Source organism: Nyctibius grandis, chromosome 26, assembly GCF_013368605.1.
Source record: "Nyctibius grandis isolate bNycGra1 chromosome 26, bNycGra1.pri, whole genome shotgun sequence".
Lineage (NCBI taxonomy): Eukaryota > Metazoa > Chordata > Aves > Nyctibiiformes > Nyctibiidae > Nyctibius > Nyctibius grandis.
The window spans coordinates 856,351-873,791 of NC_090683.1; the positions used below are offsets into that span (position 1 = coordinate 856,351).

The window sequence follows — 17,441 nt, forward strand, 5'->3', positions numbered from 1 at the left end:
AGGTAAAGCTTCAATGATCTTTTGACAATCAGCATTAGCATTATCCCTGTTTGCCACAGGTCCAAGGCTTGGCAGCCGCACAGGTTAACCCCGTGTGGAAACACCAGTCCTGCGCTCCCTGCGGTTTGGGCTGCGAGTTAACTGCATAGGCCTGGAACTGGTTGGGAAGATTCATTTGTGTCAGCATACGGTTCCCCCGCCCTGCAATCTGCAGCTGGTTGTTATCAGCTGACCTTGAGCATTATACTGAGACCTGCACAGCTTCACAAACTGCCCTAGCTTCCCACAGCAATGACACATCAAAACAGTTATCTCTCCCACTCAGCTTCAACTTCTTAAGGCAGTTTTTCTTAAAGTGACCTTCCTGTTCGCATGTATAACAACGATGAACTACCTTAATTGCCGCTGCAAAAGTTTTTGCTAAATGCTCCTTCTGAAATGTGGTGGTTCCTACTTTCTCACAAGCATCCATTGGCTCAGTTAAGGTGGGGTTACGATTTGCCATCCCTGCAACAACCCCTCTGCAGTCCTCACCTGTGTTGTCCCTCGCCAACTATAGTAACAATGCTTCTTTTACAATTTTCCAATCTAAGGGTTGCCAAATATTTCTTCCCTCAGGACCCGCACCCACAATCACCGGATATGCTTGTGGAATTATAACTCCTAATAACACATCTCAAATGATCCCTTTCCATTTCACTTCCCCCCCCCGCTTCCCCTGTATACGCGGGCGGACGCTGACCCTCTCCCTCACCTCCCACATTACCAGATGGACGCAAACCTCCCCCCCGCCCTGATCTAAAGGTGGAGTAGGGATTTGCAAAGGAGGTTGAGGTGGCCCTAATACTTGTCCCGAACACAGAGGGGGGTTTTGGGGGAGACATAGTCACGTGTCCCGAGGCGTTGGCTGAACGATGCTGCTGCAATTCCGTCTTTAATTCTTCCAGTCGTCTACCAAGCTCTGTCATGTCAAGTTCGTGTCCATTTCGTGATGGTAACGGTCCTTTAAGTCCTTGTGACTCTGGTACTGCTGACTCCGTAAATGGCGAATCCGGTAAAGGTGGGTACAAAGCATGTTTACCCTCCTTCTTGTCCTCCTGCTCAGCCTCATCCGTAGAGAGATCAATGAGAGGAGGGGGTTTCGGAGGGGGTTTCTGCCAAGTCTCCTGTTCAGCGTCTGAATCAATTAGTTCAAATCGAGCTCGTGTTTTAGGGCGCACTATCGGTTCTGATGGATCTGTATCTATTTTACTCGCTCCCCGCTCCTCAGCTTTTTTCGGAGCCGTCCGTACCCACGGTGATAAAGGAGCTGCCACCGGTACAGCCACCGGGGCCGTGGGAGGTGTTGGTCCCGCAAACAGTGAGGGGGTAGTAGACGTCTGCAGTCCTAAAGCCATAAAAGCTGAATGTGTGACTTCTCTCTCTTTTATTCCCTTTAACGCTTCACTAACCAGCTTCCATGTAGCAGACAATTTAAAGGCTTCCTTATCACCACTTGACACCGCATTCCAGAGAGAGTCACCAATCTTCTCCCATAAAGGCACTTCAAAGACATCATTAAAGGTTGTAAAATGTCCTTTGTCTTTTGCCCAAAGGAGTAACTGCTTTAACGCAGCTTCGTCATATTTAATTCCTCTCTCAGAGAGTATATGTTGGAGGAGTTTCACCACTGCCACTTCTGTCTTGGTCAGGGTAGACCCCATTCCTCCCCCAGCTGCCTGGGAAGCCCTACCCAGGTTTTCCTTTGCTAGCAACACTCAGGCTTACCGCATCCGTTCCTGCCAGTGCGAAAATCCAGTGCCGGGGCAGCACTCTACAGCTGGCTTCCTCTCACCCTTTCCTTTCGTGCCGTTGTCCGCTGCTTCTCCGCAGTCTCCGGCCGAAGGCCCCTGCTCCGGGGGAAAGTCCCTGTTCGGGCGCCACTTGTTGAGAGGGCACGGAGTAAATGCACGCAGATCAATATGATCGTTAAGCAGATCTCGTTTATTTACGTATCTGAGGGTACATTTATACTATTCTGGTTTTGTACACACTCTGTGTACATGTCATTTCTATTATGATTGGTTAGTATGCTTTGTTCACACGCCTCTATATTAGTTCTGATTGGTTTATGCTAAAAAGTTATATCTTGCAGGTGCAGCATTCTTTCTTATTTTTCAACTTCCCCATATCTTATTTTTCTCATAGCCAAAGTCCTTGTTCTTTATTATGATTGGCTAGTTCATTACCACCCCATTACCACCCCCTGGACATGCCTGGACATAGCTCGTTCAGTACCTCGTTCCCACCATTGTCCCGTGGGAACCCCACAGAGGATGCAAGGGCCTGAAGCCGAAAGGCCTAAGGCTTTTTATTGTTATGCTACTACCCTATTTAACTGCTACAATGAGGAGCCAGACTAGGCAGTTCAAGATAACATCAACATTCACACGCTAAGCACTCATCACCCATCCTGGGAAGAGCCAGTGTTCTGGACTCAAAACATCAACAACCATTCCCTGTTTTCAGCTCTGTGTTCAGAGCTGACCTTCAACACATGGTTACTTCTTTCATGCCTCAAAAAGCCCTGTGAACGGGTCTCGGCTCCTTTATCTTAGAAGCAAGCAAACACTATTCTCAGTGCAGTGTTCCCAAGCAAATCTTATGCTCCCCAAGTAAAGCACAGCTCTTTGCAGGCTGAGGGTCTTCCACAACAGCATGCACAGGGTGTTACACATGGTCAGAGCAGCTCCTGCTCACCTCTTCCCAGCTCTTCTCCACTCACACACAAACGCTCAGGTTTCCCATAAATCTCGATGACTGAAAGCACCCAGCCAAGATGAGACTGGCCTCTCTCTGACCCCAGCCACAGCCCACACACTGACTCGCCCCTGACATGGGCTGGGACCCCCACGAACATCCAGGAGAAGAGAGCAGGAGGGGAGGAAGCTGATGTTGTTCAGGCATGCCCCAAGTGTCTCTCACTGTGGTCCCTTCAGGGCGCAGTAATAGAGCGCACTGTCCCCCAGCTCCAGCCCAGTGATGATCAGGGTCCCAGAGCTCTTGTCAGCCCGGCAGGAAAATCTCTGGCGGGCAAAAGGGGCTGTGTGGCTGTAGGAGCCTCCCCGGCCCTTGCTCTGCACCAAGTACTGCAGGGGTTCACCATGACGCTGCCGATACCAGGCCATGTAAATATAGGAGGCGTTGGAGCTGTAAGTGCATCGCAAGGTCCCAGTATTCCCGGCTCGCCACCACACTGCAGACCTCGTTGCTTGGATCTCATCACCCTGAAATGCACCTAAAACAAAACCGAGGCTGTTCCCCCACTGATTTGCTGTCACTGGCGCAAGGAAATTGCCCACGAGACATTGTTTTAGCCAAAGCCCAAACTTTATTGGTTCCCCCAGGGAAGAAGGGGACCAAGGGAAGGAAGAGAGGGGCTGCAGGCAGGCAGAGTGGCCAGGCTGCTTGGGTGAAACACATTGGAACACCTACACAGAATAAAACCCTGCATTTGGGACTCAGGAGATGGCAATTGGCAGTGGAAGGAAAGGAGCTCCGGCAGAAAGGCCAGGACCATCTGTGGTGTGAAGTTATGGCCCCTCTCTCACTGGGAAGTGTCCTGAGCTACCCCAGAAAAACTCGGGCAACTTGTGCTGGGCCCAGCAGGTTTGTGTTAAAGCTCAGCTGGATTTCCTGTCCCTGTGCGAACAGCACAGAAGTAGCGAGCAGAGTCCCGGGGGTGCAGGGCACGCAGGGACAGAGATGACTCGGACCGGGAATTGTCCCGGGACACCGTGGCTCGACCCTCCACCGACTGCCCGAATTGAATGCGTAAGGAATCAGGGCTGATGTAGGACACCCACTCGGGTCTGCCACCGGGTGCCTGACGGTACCACCGAATCCCGAGACTGTCAAAGTCGAAGCCGGCCCCGCGGCAGGAGAGGAGCACGGAGTCCCCGGGCGCTCGCAGCCCTCCGCCGGCCTCCACCAGCCTCGGCTGCGCCCACACCCCTGCGGACGGAGAGCGCAGGCAGCCGGGCAGGGCGCGCCCACGGCCCGGCCACGGTCACCCGCCGCCCCGGCGCCCCCCGCCCCGACACAGCCACAGCCGCCGCCCCCCTCTCTCCCGGCAAAGCCCCGCGCCCGGGCCAATGCCCCGCCTGCCCTCCTCGGGGCTCAGCCGCGCCTGCTCCCGGCACCCCGGCCCCGACCCGCTCGCCCAAAGCCTCCCCCTCCCTCGCCCCGTCCTCTCCCGCTCTCCCTCTCCCCTCTTCTCTGCCTCTCCGGCTCCATCTCGCCGACCCCCTCTGCCTCCCCCTCTCCCTCCCTCTCCTCCTCCCTCTCCCTGTCCCCCCCCCCGCTCCCTCCTTCCCCGATAACGAAGGCGAGCGACAGGCGACAGCGCGCCCGGCGCGGCAGCAGCCGCAGCCCCGGGGCCCCGGCACGGGCAGGGCCGCCCGCGGGCAGCCCCAGCCCCGGGCCCAGCCCCGGCCTCGCTGCCCTCCCCGCCCGCCTCTCACCTGCCGGCCCCGCGGCCAAGGACAAGGCCAGCAGCCACGGCCCCAGCCCGCCCGCCATCGTGCCCTGCCGCGCCGGGGCCGGCCGGGCCCGCACCGCCCGGCGGGAGCCGCACACGAGCCGAGCGGAGCCGCGCTCGGGCCCGCTCCTGCCCGCCCCGCCGCCTCGGCCCCTCGCCGGGGCAGCGCCCACGCCTCTGCCCGCCCCCAGCACACCCGCCCCGGCCCGGCCCGGCCCGGCCCCCCGGTGCCGCGGCCCCTTGGCGGCAGGAGAAGGGCGGGCGCGGGGAGGGACGCGGGGCAGGGCCTCGGCCACAGGAGGAGCGCGGCGCCCCGGCACACCAAGGCTCCTGGCCCGTGGCTGCCGGCGCGGCTCCGGCGCTGTCCCGGCTTGTCGCCCTGCCGAGCCCTGCGGAACGGGGTCGGCGCCTCGGCCAGGCGCAGCTGGGGCCGGACCCAGCCCCAGCCCCAGCCCCGGCCCCGGCCCCGGCCCCAGCGCCAGGGACGGGCTGTCGGCCCGCAGCGTCCCCTCGCACGACCCTCCCCGTGCCCCGCACCCCCAGCCCGCCCTGCCCTCACTCCCGGCCCCTGCCCGCGGGCACCAAGACACACAGAGGGCTGTGCTGCACATGACGAAAGGCAGCTACGGTCGAAGACTCTTTACCCTGGAGAAGGGAAGGCTCAGTGGTCGCCTCGTCAATGTACAGAAACAAGTGAAGAGAGAGTCCAAAGAAGACGGGGCCAGGCTCTTTTCAGTGGTGCTCAGTGACAGGTCAAGAGTCAATGCACACAAATAGAAACACAGGATGCTTCTGCTGAACATCAGGAAGCACATTTACACTCTGTTTCTGACCAAGGACTGGCACAGGTTGCCCAGAGAGTTTGCAGAGTCTCCTTGCTTGCAGATATTTGAAAACAGTCTGGACATGGTCTTGGGAACTCGGCTGCTTAAGCACACAGGATGGACCAGATGACCTCCTTAGGTACCTTCCAACTTCAACCCCTCTGTGGTTCTGCAAAGGACTCACAGGCACACTCACGGCCTTGCGAATGATATGTGCAAGGGAGTGGAAACAACCCCCCACTCATACCCGCCTGTGCCATGCTACTCCTCTCCACACTGCAGAGCTACCTGTCCCCCTCCCTGCCCTCAACTCCTAATATTCCCTCCCAGGAATGTCAGCAGGATTCACCAAATGGAACTTGTGCTTGACCAACTGATAAACAATTTCTGTCATGAAATGGCTGGTTTTATAGGGAAGAGAACAGTGCATATTGTCTACCTTGATATCAGGAAGGCTTTTAACACTCTCCTCTAACACAAGATCCTCAGAGAGAAGCTAACGAAGTCTCATCTGAATGAGCAGACAGTGAGCTGGACTGAATAGTGGACACACGGACGGTCCTTGAGTGTGGTGACCAGTGGCATGAAGTCTAGTTGGAGGCCAGCATCTAGCACTGCACCTCAGGGGTCAATACTGGGTCCAGTCCTCTTTAACACCTTCATCCATGATCTGGAGGATGGAATAAAGAGGAAGCCCAGCAAAGTTCTTTTGGGGAGGAGGGGCTGCTACACCAGAGGGTTGTGCTGCCACCCAGAGGGACCTCGGCAGGCTGGAGAAATGGGCTGATGGGAAACCCAGGCAGTTCTACAAGGGGTACTGGTTATCGCTGGGATGGAGTTCGTTTTCTTCATAGCAGCTTGCATGGTGTTGTGCTTTGAATTTGTGAGTAAAACAGTGTCGATGGCACAGGGATGTTTAATCTCTTGCTGAACGGTGCCTACACATCATCCAGGCCTTTTCTGGTTTGTATGGTGCCACAACAGTGGCTAGGCTGGGGGTGCACAAGGTGCTGAGAGGGTACACGGCAGGACAGCTGATCACAGCTCACTAAAGGAATATTCCGTACCATAGGACATGATACTCAGCAATAAAACTCAGGGGAAGAAGGAGGGAAGGGGAATGTTTGGAGTTATGGCATTTGTCTTCCCAAGTAACCATTATGCGTGAGAAAGGCCTGTTTCCCTGGAAATGGCTAAACAGCTGCCTGTCAGTGGGAAGTAGGGAATGAATTCCTTATTTTGCTTGGCTCGTGCATGCACCGTTGTTGGGGATTGGCTGTATGACAAAGGTCATGGCTCATTGGAACAACTGTACGAGCAGAGCAGATTCTGAGGCGAGCAAGACTAGGCTTCAGGCCCTGGCCGAAACTGCAGTTCATGCTGATGATAGCAGAACGGCAAGGATACTGAGACCTTGACAGGGATCGTAAACAACTAACTAAAGGGGGAGTGAGAGCCGTGAGACTGAGAAAGAAGCACAGCTGGCTAACCGCAAGTAGGAGGGATATGCAAAAGTAACTTGTAGAGCTTCAGCCAATCAATAGTTGACTAGTAGGCATAATTAAAATCCACTGTATAAATAGATGCTGTCTGGGCTAATAAAGTGACGCATGCTTTATCACTCATAATGAGTTGTCTGCGTGTTGTTCCTCCGCGACTCGCAATGGCCACCGAACAGGGGCCTGAAATGGAATGAACGGGAGTAGCGGACACAGAGAAGCACCGGTAGCAGCGACCGGGGGGCCAAGATCGACTCAACGCTGACCGGCGCAGCGTGTCGACCAGCGGAGCCTGAACCGTCCAAAAGGGGTTCGCCGTCTGTGAGGGCTGCCGGGAAGGCTGCACCAACGATTTGTCCTACAATGGAGTGCCTTAACCAAGGAGCACGAGTGCCTTAACCAAGGAGCACGGAGAGATCGCTGGCAATATGGATTTCGAGGTAGCCCAAGAATTATTGCAGCGCTTTTTAGAAAAGCGGGGAGTAGATTGTATCAAACAATTGTCAGGAATAGTTGCCTATGTTAAGGCTGTTAAAGGCTGTTTTCAACAACCCGACTCAGTGTTTGAAGTAGAGGAATGGCGAAAATTCGGTGATATCTTGTGGGACCAAAACCTCCCACGACCCCGGTGGCTGTACCGGTGGCAGCTCCTTTATCACCGTGGGTACGGACGGCTCCGAAAAAAGCTGAGGAGCGGGGAGCGAGTAAAATAGATACAGATCCATCAGAACCGGTAGTGCGCCCTAAAACACGAGCTCGATTTGAACTAATTGATTCAGACGCTGAACAGGAGACTTGGCAGAAACCCCCTCCGAAACCCCCTCCCTCTCATTGATCTCTCTACGGATGAGGCTGAGCAGGAGGACAAGAAGGAGGGTAAACATGCTTTGTACCCACCTTTACCGGATTCGCCATTTACGGAGTCAGCAGTACCAGAGTCACAAGGACTTAAAGGACTGTTACCATCACAAAATGGACACGAACTTGACATGACAGAGCTTGGTAGACGACTGGAAGAATTAAAGACGGAATTGCAGCAGCATCGTTCAGCCAACGCCTCGGGACACGTGACTATGTCTCCCCCAAAACCCCCCTCTGTGTTCGGGACAAGTATTAGGGCCACCTCAACCTCCTTTACAACTCCCTACTCCACCTTTAGATCAGGGCGGGGGGGAGGTTTGCATCCATCTGGTAATGTGGGAGGTGAGGGAGAGGGTCAGCGTCCGCCCGCGTATACAGGGGAAGGGGGGGGGGAGGTGAGGGAGGAGTGAAATGGAAAGGGATCATTCGAGATGCGTTATTAGAAGGAGTTATAATTCCACAAGCATATCCGGTGATTGTGGGTGCGGGTCCTGAGGGGAGAAATATTTGGCAACTGTTAGATTGGAAAATTGTAAAAGAAGCATTACCACTATAGTTAGCGAAAGACAACACAGGTGAGGACTGCAGAAAAGTTGTTGCAGGGATGGCAAATAGTAATGCCACCTTAACTGAGCCAATGGATGCTTGTGAGAAAGTAGGAACCACCACATTTGAGATGGAGTATTTAGCAAAAACTTTTGCGGCGGCAATTAAGGTAGTTCATCGTTGTTATACATGCGAACAGGAAGGTCACTTTAAGAAAAACTGCCTTAAGAGGTTGAAGCTGAGTGGGAGAGATAACTCTGTTTTGATGTGTCATTGCTGTGGGAAGCTGGGGCATTTTGTGAAGTTGTGCAGGTCTCAGTATAATGCTCAAGGTCAGCTGATAACAACCAGCTGCAGAATGCAGGGAAACTGGAGAAAGAACGCGGGGGGGGAACTGCGTGCTGAGACAAATGAATCTTCCCAACCAGTTCCAGGCCTATGCAGTTAACTCGCAGCCCGAACCGCAGGGAGCGCAGGACTGGTGTTTCCACGCAGGGTTAACCTGTGCGGCTGCCAAGCCTTGGACCTGTGGCAAACAGGGATAATGCTAATGCTGATTGTCAAAAGATCATTGAAGCTTTACCTGGAAAAACAGATTTGAATGCTATGATAAAGGCATGTGCAAAAGTGGGTACTGTGGAACATAAGGCTCAAGTTATGGCTGCGGCCGTACTTGGGGCTTACGTCGTCACAATTGCAGCCTCTATTCCAATTATTAACAGGGGACACAACTTTAACAGCGCCACGACACACTACTTCAGAGATACAGCAACTGATTACAGAAATAGAAAGCAGGCTACGTTCCAAATTTGTACATCGTATTGATTTGAATCAGGAAATACAAATTATCACTTTGTTTGATAGGCAAATTCCGTATGCAATAATTGGTCAATGGAATTCAGAATGATCAGATTCGTTACAGAGCTATTGGCACAGATTATCATCAAAGGTCGGATGCGATGTCGGGAGCTTGTGGCCAGAGATCCCTCCATCACTAACCGTTCCTATTGCAGTTCAATATTTTGAGTGGTGTATGGCTAATAGCTTTGCTTTGCAAACAGCTATGGAGAATTTCTCGGGACAGGTTGTTTACCACTTGCCCTCCCATCCTGTTATAAAATTGAGTGTGGAACTTCCAATTGCCACAGGAGTGTGATGCGCAGACACTCCTGTGGATGGAATTACCATTTTTATGGATGGATCTGGGAACACAGGCAAGGCAGGCCTTGTCTGGTATTCTGATGGTAAGTGGGAATCTATGGTAGTACAACAAAAGGGTTCACCTCAGGTGGTAGAATTACGAGCTGTATTAAAAATATTTCAGAATTTTCCCATTCCCTTTAATTTGATTACTGATTCAGCATATGTAGCTGGCATTATAAAGCAATTGGTTAGATCTGTTATAGAGCACACACATAATCAGTGTGGTTTTGAATTGCTGCGAGCTTTGTGGCAAGAAATTCAAATCTGAACTGCATTGTTTTATGTTTTACATGTAAGAAATCATACTAATTTGCCTGGGTTTATTGCAGAAGGCAACGCTCGAGTGGACTCTTTTTGGTTTTTCATCCTAAAACAACAATTTGTACCAGAGTGGAAGCAATAGCACAATTGCTTGTCAAAGTGCATAAAAGAATTACAGACATTACCGGACTAGACTCAGATGCTATCTATTTACCTATCAGAAAGGAATATCTACAGTGGTTGGCGGATCGGTCAGCTCTTTTTCAAATGACCTTACGGGACTTTACTGGACAATTGTTGACACATTTGCCAAAAGATAAAAAGCTACAGTTTATTTGCAAACAGGATTGGGAAGAGAAACCTATCAGATCAGAGATACCTGTGACTGGACTGGCTGTTTTTACTGATGCAGGAAAGCGATCACATTCAGCAGTTATTACCTGACAAAAGGATGGACAATGGAAACATTGTAAATTCTCAGGAATTTACTGAGGACTCATTGCAGACACTTGAATTTTTTGCGATATATCATTTTTTTGTAAAATGGAAGGATCTGCCTGTAAATATTGTAACAGACTCTCTTTATGCAGCAGGCATTGTAAATTGAATTGAAAGAGCTTTTATACGACCAATAAGAAATATGCGACTTTACACCATTTTGCTACAGTTGCATCAAGCAATAAACCTCAGAGAGATACCTTATTTTGTCACCCACATTTGTAGTCATCAATTTGATCAAGATTTGAGCATTGGAAATAATAAAGCAGACACACTTGTGTCCTGTACGCAAGTATCACCAAATTTATTTGAACAAATACACCTATCCCATCAGTTCTTTCATCAATCGGCGAAAATGTTAGCGAAACAATTTCACCTCACCATGGCACAAGCACGTGAATTAGTTAGTGCTTGTCCTAGTTGTCAGAAAATTGGCATGGGAATTGGAATAGGGGTAAATCCTCGAGGATTGAGTGCGTTGCAACTGTGGCAAATTGACGTTACTCACATTGCAGAATTTGGTCGGCTCAAATATGTACATGTAACAATAGATACCTTTGGTAGGTTTGTGTGGGCCACCCCGCAAGCAGGGGAAAAGGCCCTCCATGTAATGCGTCATTTGACAAGCTGTCTTGCTGTAATGGGGGTTCCTGAGAAGTTAAAAACAGACAATGGACCTGCTTACACTAGTGAAAAAATTAGAAAGTTCTGTCAGAGGTGGGGAGTTACGCATTTCACGGGTATTCCCCATTCACCAACAGGACAGGCCATTGTTGAAAGGGCAAATCAAACGTTAAAAAGATATTTATACAAATTTCAAGAGATCAAAGGTGTTCAAGAAAGAGTTTCCAAGACATTGTTTGTCATGAATTTTCTGTGTATATTTGGGGATGAAGAATCCCCACCTATAAGGTTACATTCGGGCAATACTAAACAAACCTCAATGCAAATGCAAGTTTATTATAGAGACTTAAGCACAGGGGAATGGAAAGGGCCTGCGGAAGTTAGATACATTGGCAAAGGATATATGTGTGTCATCACTCCCACAGGACCACAATGGGTACCATCGTGATGGACCAAGGCTGCTCCTGCCGTCAACAACGATCAGCCTTCCACACCAGGCCGCCATCAGACCGCTTCTTCAACGGCGGAACAAATGGATTAGTTGCTACGTTGGTGTGATCATATTAATGAACATGATAATGTTAACAAACTGTTTTATCCCAAGGACTGCTTTTGATCCTAAGCAAAATGTCTGGGTAACCCTAAGTAGAGAGCTTAGTACCACCACTTTTTGTGCTAGCTTAGCATCCCCCAGCGTCCCCTTTATTACTTGTCTGGTTGGGGTACCGTTAAACGACTCTGATTGGGACATGTTAAATAAGACATTGCTAGATTATGAGAAACTTTGGAGACCAGGATCAAACAGAAGTAGAACCAGCTATTACCATGCACAAGCAAAAAACATGAGTCGGTGGCTCGGACAATATGATTTCTGGGATGATTGTCTTCCCATAGGTCCAGAGCCTCAAGAAATTGAACTTATAGATTCACTAAATGCTTCCTTTTGTTTTTTTCCTAAATGCCTCTAAAAGACCTTGCAATGAAGGACATGATTTACAATGCTATGCTACCATAGAAACCCCTGTCTACCCAACAGGAAAGGAATCCGATTGGGCAAGATGGTGTAACCAGGTAACAAGAGATAAAACCGATCCCAACCCAGGTACCACATATCCAAGACATCTACCACCCGGGTTGTTTCTCATTTGTGGCGATAGAGCTTGGAATGGTATTCCTTCCTAACCTACTGGGGGTCCATGCACAATTGGCCAATTAAGCCTAGCTTTACCCCATCATCATCCAAAAAGAGGACAGCCAACCAGATGGAGAAGGGACCTCACACAACAACTTGACAATACCTGTGATGATGAGGTAAAGTTGTGGAGCAAATGGGAGGTATTCTTTTCCTCCCTATTCATCCCAGCACTCGCAGCAGCCCGGGCCCATAAAAACCTGGAGGCACTTTCTTGTTGGGTAGTGAAACAAGCAAATATGACTAGTAGAATATTGGGAGAAATGGCTAATGATCTCTCACGTACACAACATGCTGTACTACAAAATCGTATGGCCATAGACTTCTTACTTTTGGCCCATGGTCATGGCTGTGAGGACTTTGAAGGGCTCTGTTGCATGGACCTCGAAGATCAATCCCAATCCATCCATAAACAAATAAAAAGGCTGATGGATCATACTGACCGTATTAGGGAGGATAAAGGATTTTTTGGTCTCGAAAGTCTGACAAATTGGCTTGGGCTATCCGGATGGCTAAAAAGCTTGCTCCAAAGTATTATACTTGTTATTATTGTAATACTTGTAATAATCATGCTATTCTCTTGCTTATTCTCTTGCCTTCGTAAGGGTTTAGATCGCATAATGAATCAAGCCCTGCTCGTACAAAAAGAAAAAGGGGGAATTGTTGGGGATTGGCTGCATGACAAAGGTCATGGCTCATTGGAACAACTGTACGAGCAGAGCAGATTCTGAGGCGAGCAAGACTAGGCTTCAGGCCCTGGCCGAAACTGCAGTTCATGCTGATGATAGCAGAACGGCAAGGATACTGAGACCTTGACAGGGATCGTAAACAACTAACTAAAGGGGGAGTGAGAGCCGTGAGACTGAGAAAGAAGCACAGCTGGCTAACCGCAAGTAGGAGGGATATGCAAAAGTAACTTGTAGAGCTTCAGCCAATCAATAGTTGACTAGTAGGCATAATTAAAATCCACTGTATAAATAGATGCTGTCTGGGCTAATAAAGTGACGCATGCTTTATCACTCATAATGAGTTGTCTGCGTGTTGTTCCTCCGCTACTCACACACCATTTTCGTCACCTATTACACTTTCTTGATCTTAACCTATGAGTTTTCTCTCTTGGGTGTTTCCAATTCTGTCCCCCATCCTGCCGAGGAGGCGGTGAGTGAGCGGCTGTACGGTGCTTGGCTGCCTCTGGGGGTTAACCCAAAACACAAGGGAAAGTGCAAAGTCCTGCACCTGGGGAGGAACAACCCCACACACCAGTATGGGCTGGGCGCCATCCAGATGGAAAGGCCCTAAAGCCTGAAGGCGCCTTCTGGACACCCTGTTGAACATGAGCCAGCAATGTGACCTTGTTGTCTATATTGGGTTTATGTGGCAAGTTTTGGATGCGGGACAGGCTGCATGGGCAGCCTCTGTGCGAGGAGATCAGGGCTGTCCCTGTGTCAGACATGGCCAAATCCAGCGAGCTCCACAGGACCACACCACTGGCCAAAGCTGAGCCAATCAGCTAAACTAGTGGTGCCTCTGTGATAACATATTTACAACAAGGTAAAAATGCTGCACAGCAGCTGTGAGAGAGAAAAGTAAGAAAACCTGTGAGATAAAACCCCCTGCAGACACCAAGGGCAGTGAAGACAGAGGGGGAGGAGATGCTCCAGGTGCTGGAGGAGAGATTCACCTGCAGCCTGTGGAGAAGACCATGGTGAAACAGCTTGTCCTGCTGCAGCCCATGGAGGCCTATGTCAGAGCCACACTGCAAGCCCATGCAGGACCCCATGCCACAGCAGTTAGATGTGCCCTGAGGGAAGCTGGTGCTCATGGAGAGCCCAGGCAGAAGCAGGTTTTCAGGAAGGAACTGGGACCCATGGGGGGGTCCAGGCCGGAGCAGTCTATTCCTGAAGGAATGCACTCTGGGGACAGGCTCCACACTGGAGCAATTCATGAAGGACTGTACGCCATGGGAGGGACCCCACACCAGAGCAGGGGAAAAGGCTGAGAAGGAATGAGTGGTAGAGATGAAGCGTTATCACAGAATGCTTGGGGTTGGAAGGCACCTCTGGAGATCATCTAGTCCAAGCCCCTGCTAAAGCAGCTTCACCCAGAGCACGTTGCACAGGGTCACATCCAGGCAGGTTTTGAGTATCTCCAGAGGAGACTCCCCACCCTCCCTGGGCAGCCTGTTCTTGTGCTCTGTCACCCTCAAAGTAAAAATGTTTTTCCTCATATTCAGATGGAACTTCCCATGTTTCAGTTTGTGCCCATTGCCCCTTGTCTTGTCACTAGGTACCACTGAGAAGAGCCTGGCCCCATCCTCTTGACACCTGCCCCGAAGCTATTTGTAAGTATTGATAAGAACCCTTCTCAGACTTCTCTCCTCCAGGCTAAACAGACCCAGCTCCCACAGCCTTTCCTCATAAGAGAGATGCTCCAGTCCTCTAACCATCTTTGTAGCCCTCTGCTACTGACACCAACCCCCCTTCTCCATCTCCCTGCACTGTTTGGGGTGTGGAGGAGGCAGAAGAATCAGGAACGAAGGGGTGAAGTTGAACCTGGGAAGGTGTTCTGAATTTTGACATTGTTTCTCATTTTCCTCCTCTACTTTTGAGTGGCAATACGTTAATTTTTCCCAAGTCTGTTTTACCTGTGGTTGTTAAGCAATCTACCTGTCTTTATTTTGACTCACAAATCTTTATTTTCTCCCCGTCTCATTGAGGAAGGGGAGTCAGAGAGTGGCTGGGTAAGCATCTGGCACCCAGAAGGTTATCCCTCCAGAGCTGCAAAGGTGGCCACTTGTATCCTGGGTGGCACCACGAGGAGTGTTACCAGCACCTCTGGCACCACCTGCAGCTCAACACTCAGCTCCACCACCCCATCCACGCTAGCTGCGACAGGCCATGACCCCGTGCACGCAAAATCCCACATGGCCACAGCATCTCCTGCTCACCTCTCCCCAGCTCCTCTCTGCTCACAGACCTGCTCTGCTCAGGTTTCTGGACCTGTGATACCACCTGGCCATGAGCAGTCCACAATCTGTTCCCCAGGCACAGCCCACTCATTCACTCAGCACTGAGATGGTCTGTGACACCCATGTATTAGCTGTCCATTGCAAAGATTTGGTAGCAGGGGGCTGTAGTGGAGTGGTGGCCTCCATGGGAAGAAGCCAGGGACTGCTCCATGCCACACACAGCCAGTTCCAGCCAGCTTGGCATCAGACCGCCTGCAGGACAAAGCTGAGCCCATCAGCAAAGCTGGTAACACCTACAGAGCAAGATATTGAAGAGAAGTCAAAAGAGGGTGCAGCTGTGGGAGAAGTGAGGAAAGAAAGTGTGAGAAACAACCCTGCAGACACCAAGTTCAGTGAAGGAGGAGTGGGAGAAGGTGCTCCAGGTGCCACAGCAGAGATTGCCCTGCAACCTGTGGAAGAGACCATGGTAGAACAGGTATTTTCCTGTAGCCAGTGAAGGGATCCTGTGCAGAGCACATGAGAAGACCGTGACAGGAACTGGGGACTATGGAGAGCCCACACTGGAGCAGGTTTATCCTGAAGGACTGCAGTTCTTGGGAAGGAACCACCCTGGAGATGTTTGTGAAGGTCTGCAGACCATGGGAGGCAGGAAGGAAGAGTAGGCATCAACAGCTATGAACTGACCCCACACTCCATTCCCCATTGTCCCTGTGCCACATGGAGAGAGGAGGTAGATGAGTCAGGTTTGAAGTTGAACCTGGGAAGCGGGGAGAAGGAGTGGGGACAAGATTATGTCAGGTTTTGCTCTGTTTTTATACCGCTTATCACAATCATATTCTATTTTAGTAGGGGATCAATTACATATCCTTCATTTTGCAGGAAAGGACAGGAACACCTGCAGTGCACAGTGATGGCCCCTCAGTTCCTGGGAACAGCCCTGAGCCCTATCTCACCCACACCGCAGCACCCAGCTGCCCAACAGATCTTGCACCCTGTGCTGGGCTCAGCAGGTTTGTGTTAAAGCTCAGCTGGATTTCCTGTCGCCGTGTGAACTGCACAGAAGTAGCGAGCAGAGTCCCAGGGGTTCAGGACATGCAGGGACAGAGATGACTCGGACCGGGAATTGTCCCGGGACACCGTGGCTCGACCCTCCACTGACTGCCCGTATAGAATGTGTGAGGAATCAGGGCTGATGTAGGACACCCACTCGGGTCTGCCACCGGGTGCCTGACGGTACCACCACATCCAGTACCTGACGAAGACGAAGCCGGCCCCGCGGCAGGAGAGGAGCACGGAGTCCCCGGGCGCTCGCAGCCCTCCGCCGGCCTCCACCAGCCTCGGCTGCGCCCACACCCCTGCGGACGGAGAGCGCAGGCAGCCGGGCAGGGCGCGCCCACGGCCCGGCCACGGTCACCCGCCGCCCCGGCGCCCCCCGCCCCGACACAGCCACAGCCGCCGCCCCCCTCTCTCCCGGCAAAGCCCCGCGCCCGGGCCAATGCCCCGCCTGCCCTCCTCGGGGCTCAGCCGCGCCTGCTCCCGGCACCCCGGCCCCGACCCGCTCGCCCAAAGCCTCCCCCTCCCTCGCCCCGTCCTCTCCCGCTCTCCCTCTCCCCCTCTTCTCTGCCTCTCCGGCTCCATCTCGCCGACCCTCTCTCCCCCCATCTCTCCCTCCATCACCCTCCTCCTTCTCCCTCTCCTCCTCCCTCTCCCTGTCCCCCCCCGCTCCCCCCTTCCCCGATAACGAAGGCGAGCGACAGGCGACAGCGCGCCCGGCGCGGCAGCAGCCGCAGCCCCGGGGCCCCGGCACGGGCAGGGCCGCCCGCGGGCAGCCCCAGCCCCGGGCCCAGCCCCGGCCTCGCTGCCCTCCCCGCCCGCCTCTCACCTGCCGGCCCCGCGGCCAAGGACAAGGCCAGCAGCCACGGCCCCAGCCCGCCCGCCATCGTGCCCTGCCGCGCCGGGGCCGGCCGGGCCCGCACCGCCCGGCGGGAGCCGCACACGAGCCGAGCGGAGCCGCGCTCGGGCCCGCTCCTGCCCGCCCCGCCGCCTCGGCCCCTCGCCGGGGCAGCGCCCACGCCTCTGCCCGCCCCCAGCGCACCCGCCCCGCCCCGGCCCGGCCCCCCGGTGCCACGGCCCCTTGGCGGCAGGAGAAGGGCGGGCGCGGGGAGGGACGCGGGGCAGGGCCTCGGCCACAGGAGGAGCGCGGCGCCCCGGCACACCAAGGCTCCTGGCCCGTGGCTGCCGGCGCGGCTCCGGCGCTGTCCCGGCTTGTCGCCCTGCCGAGCCCTGCGGAACGGGGTCGGCGCCTCGGCCAGGCGCAGCTGGGGCCGGACCCAGCCCCAGCCCCGGCCCCGGCCCCAGCGCCAGGGACGGGCTGTCGGCCCGCAGCGTCCCCTCGCACGACCCTCCCCGTGCCCCGCACCCCCAGCCCGCCCTGCCCTCACTCCCG

The 17,441-nt window shown here is 53.1% G+C and overlaps 1 protein-coding gene and 2 gene segments (V, D, J or C); all 3 read right to left on the reverse strand.

Moving 5' to 3' along the window:
- LOC137673632 (M1-specific T cell receptor alpha chain-like) overlaps positions 1-17,441 on the reverse strand; it is a 242,080-nt gene that overhangs the window by 188,821 nt on the left and 35,818 nt on the right. The gene's annotated exons all lie outside the window — the stretch shown is intronic.
- On the reverse strand, positions 3,400-4,579 carry LOC137673634 (immunoglobulin heavy variable 3-48-like). The segment is given in 2 exon segments: positions 3,400-3,993; positions 4,503-4,579. Coding segments are annotated over 2 exon segments (396 nt in total).
- LOC137673920 (Ig heavy chain V region 6.96-like) lies at positions 16,013-16,935 on the reverse strand. The segment is given in 2 exon segments: positions 16,013-16,350; positions 16,878-16,935. Coding segments are annotated over 2 exon segments (396 nt in total).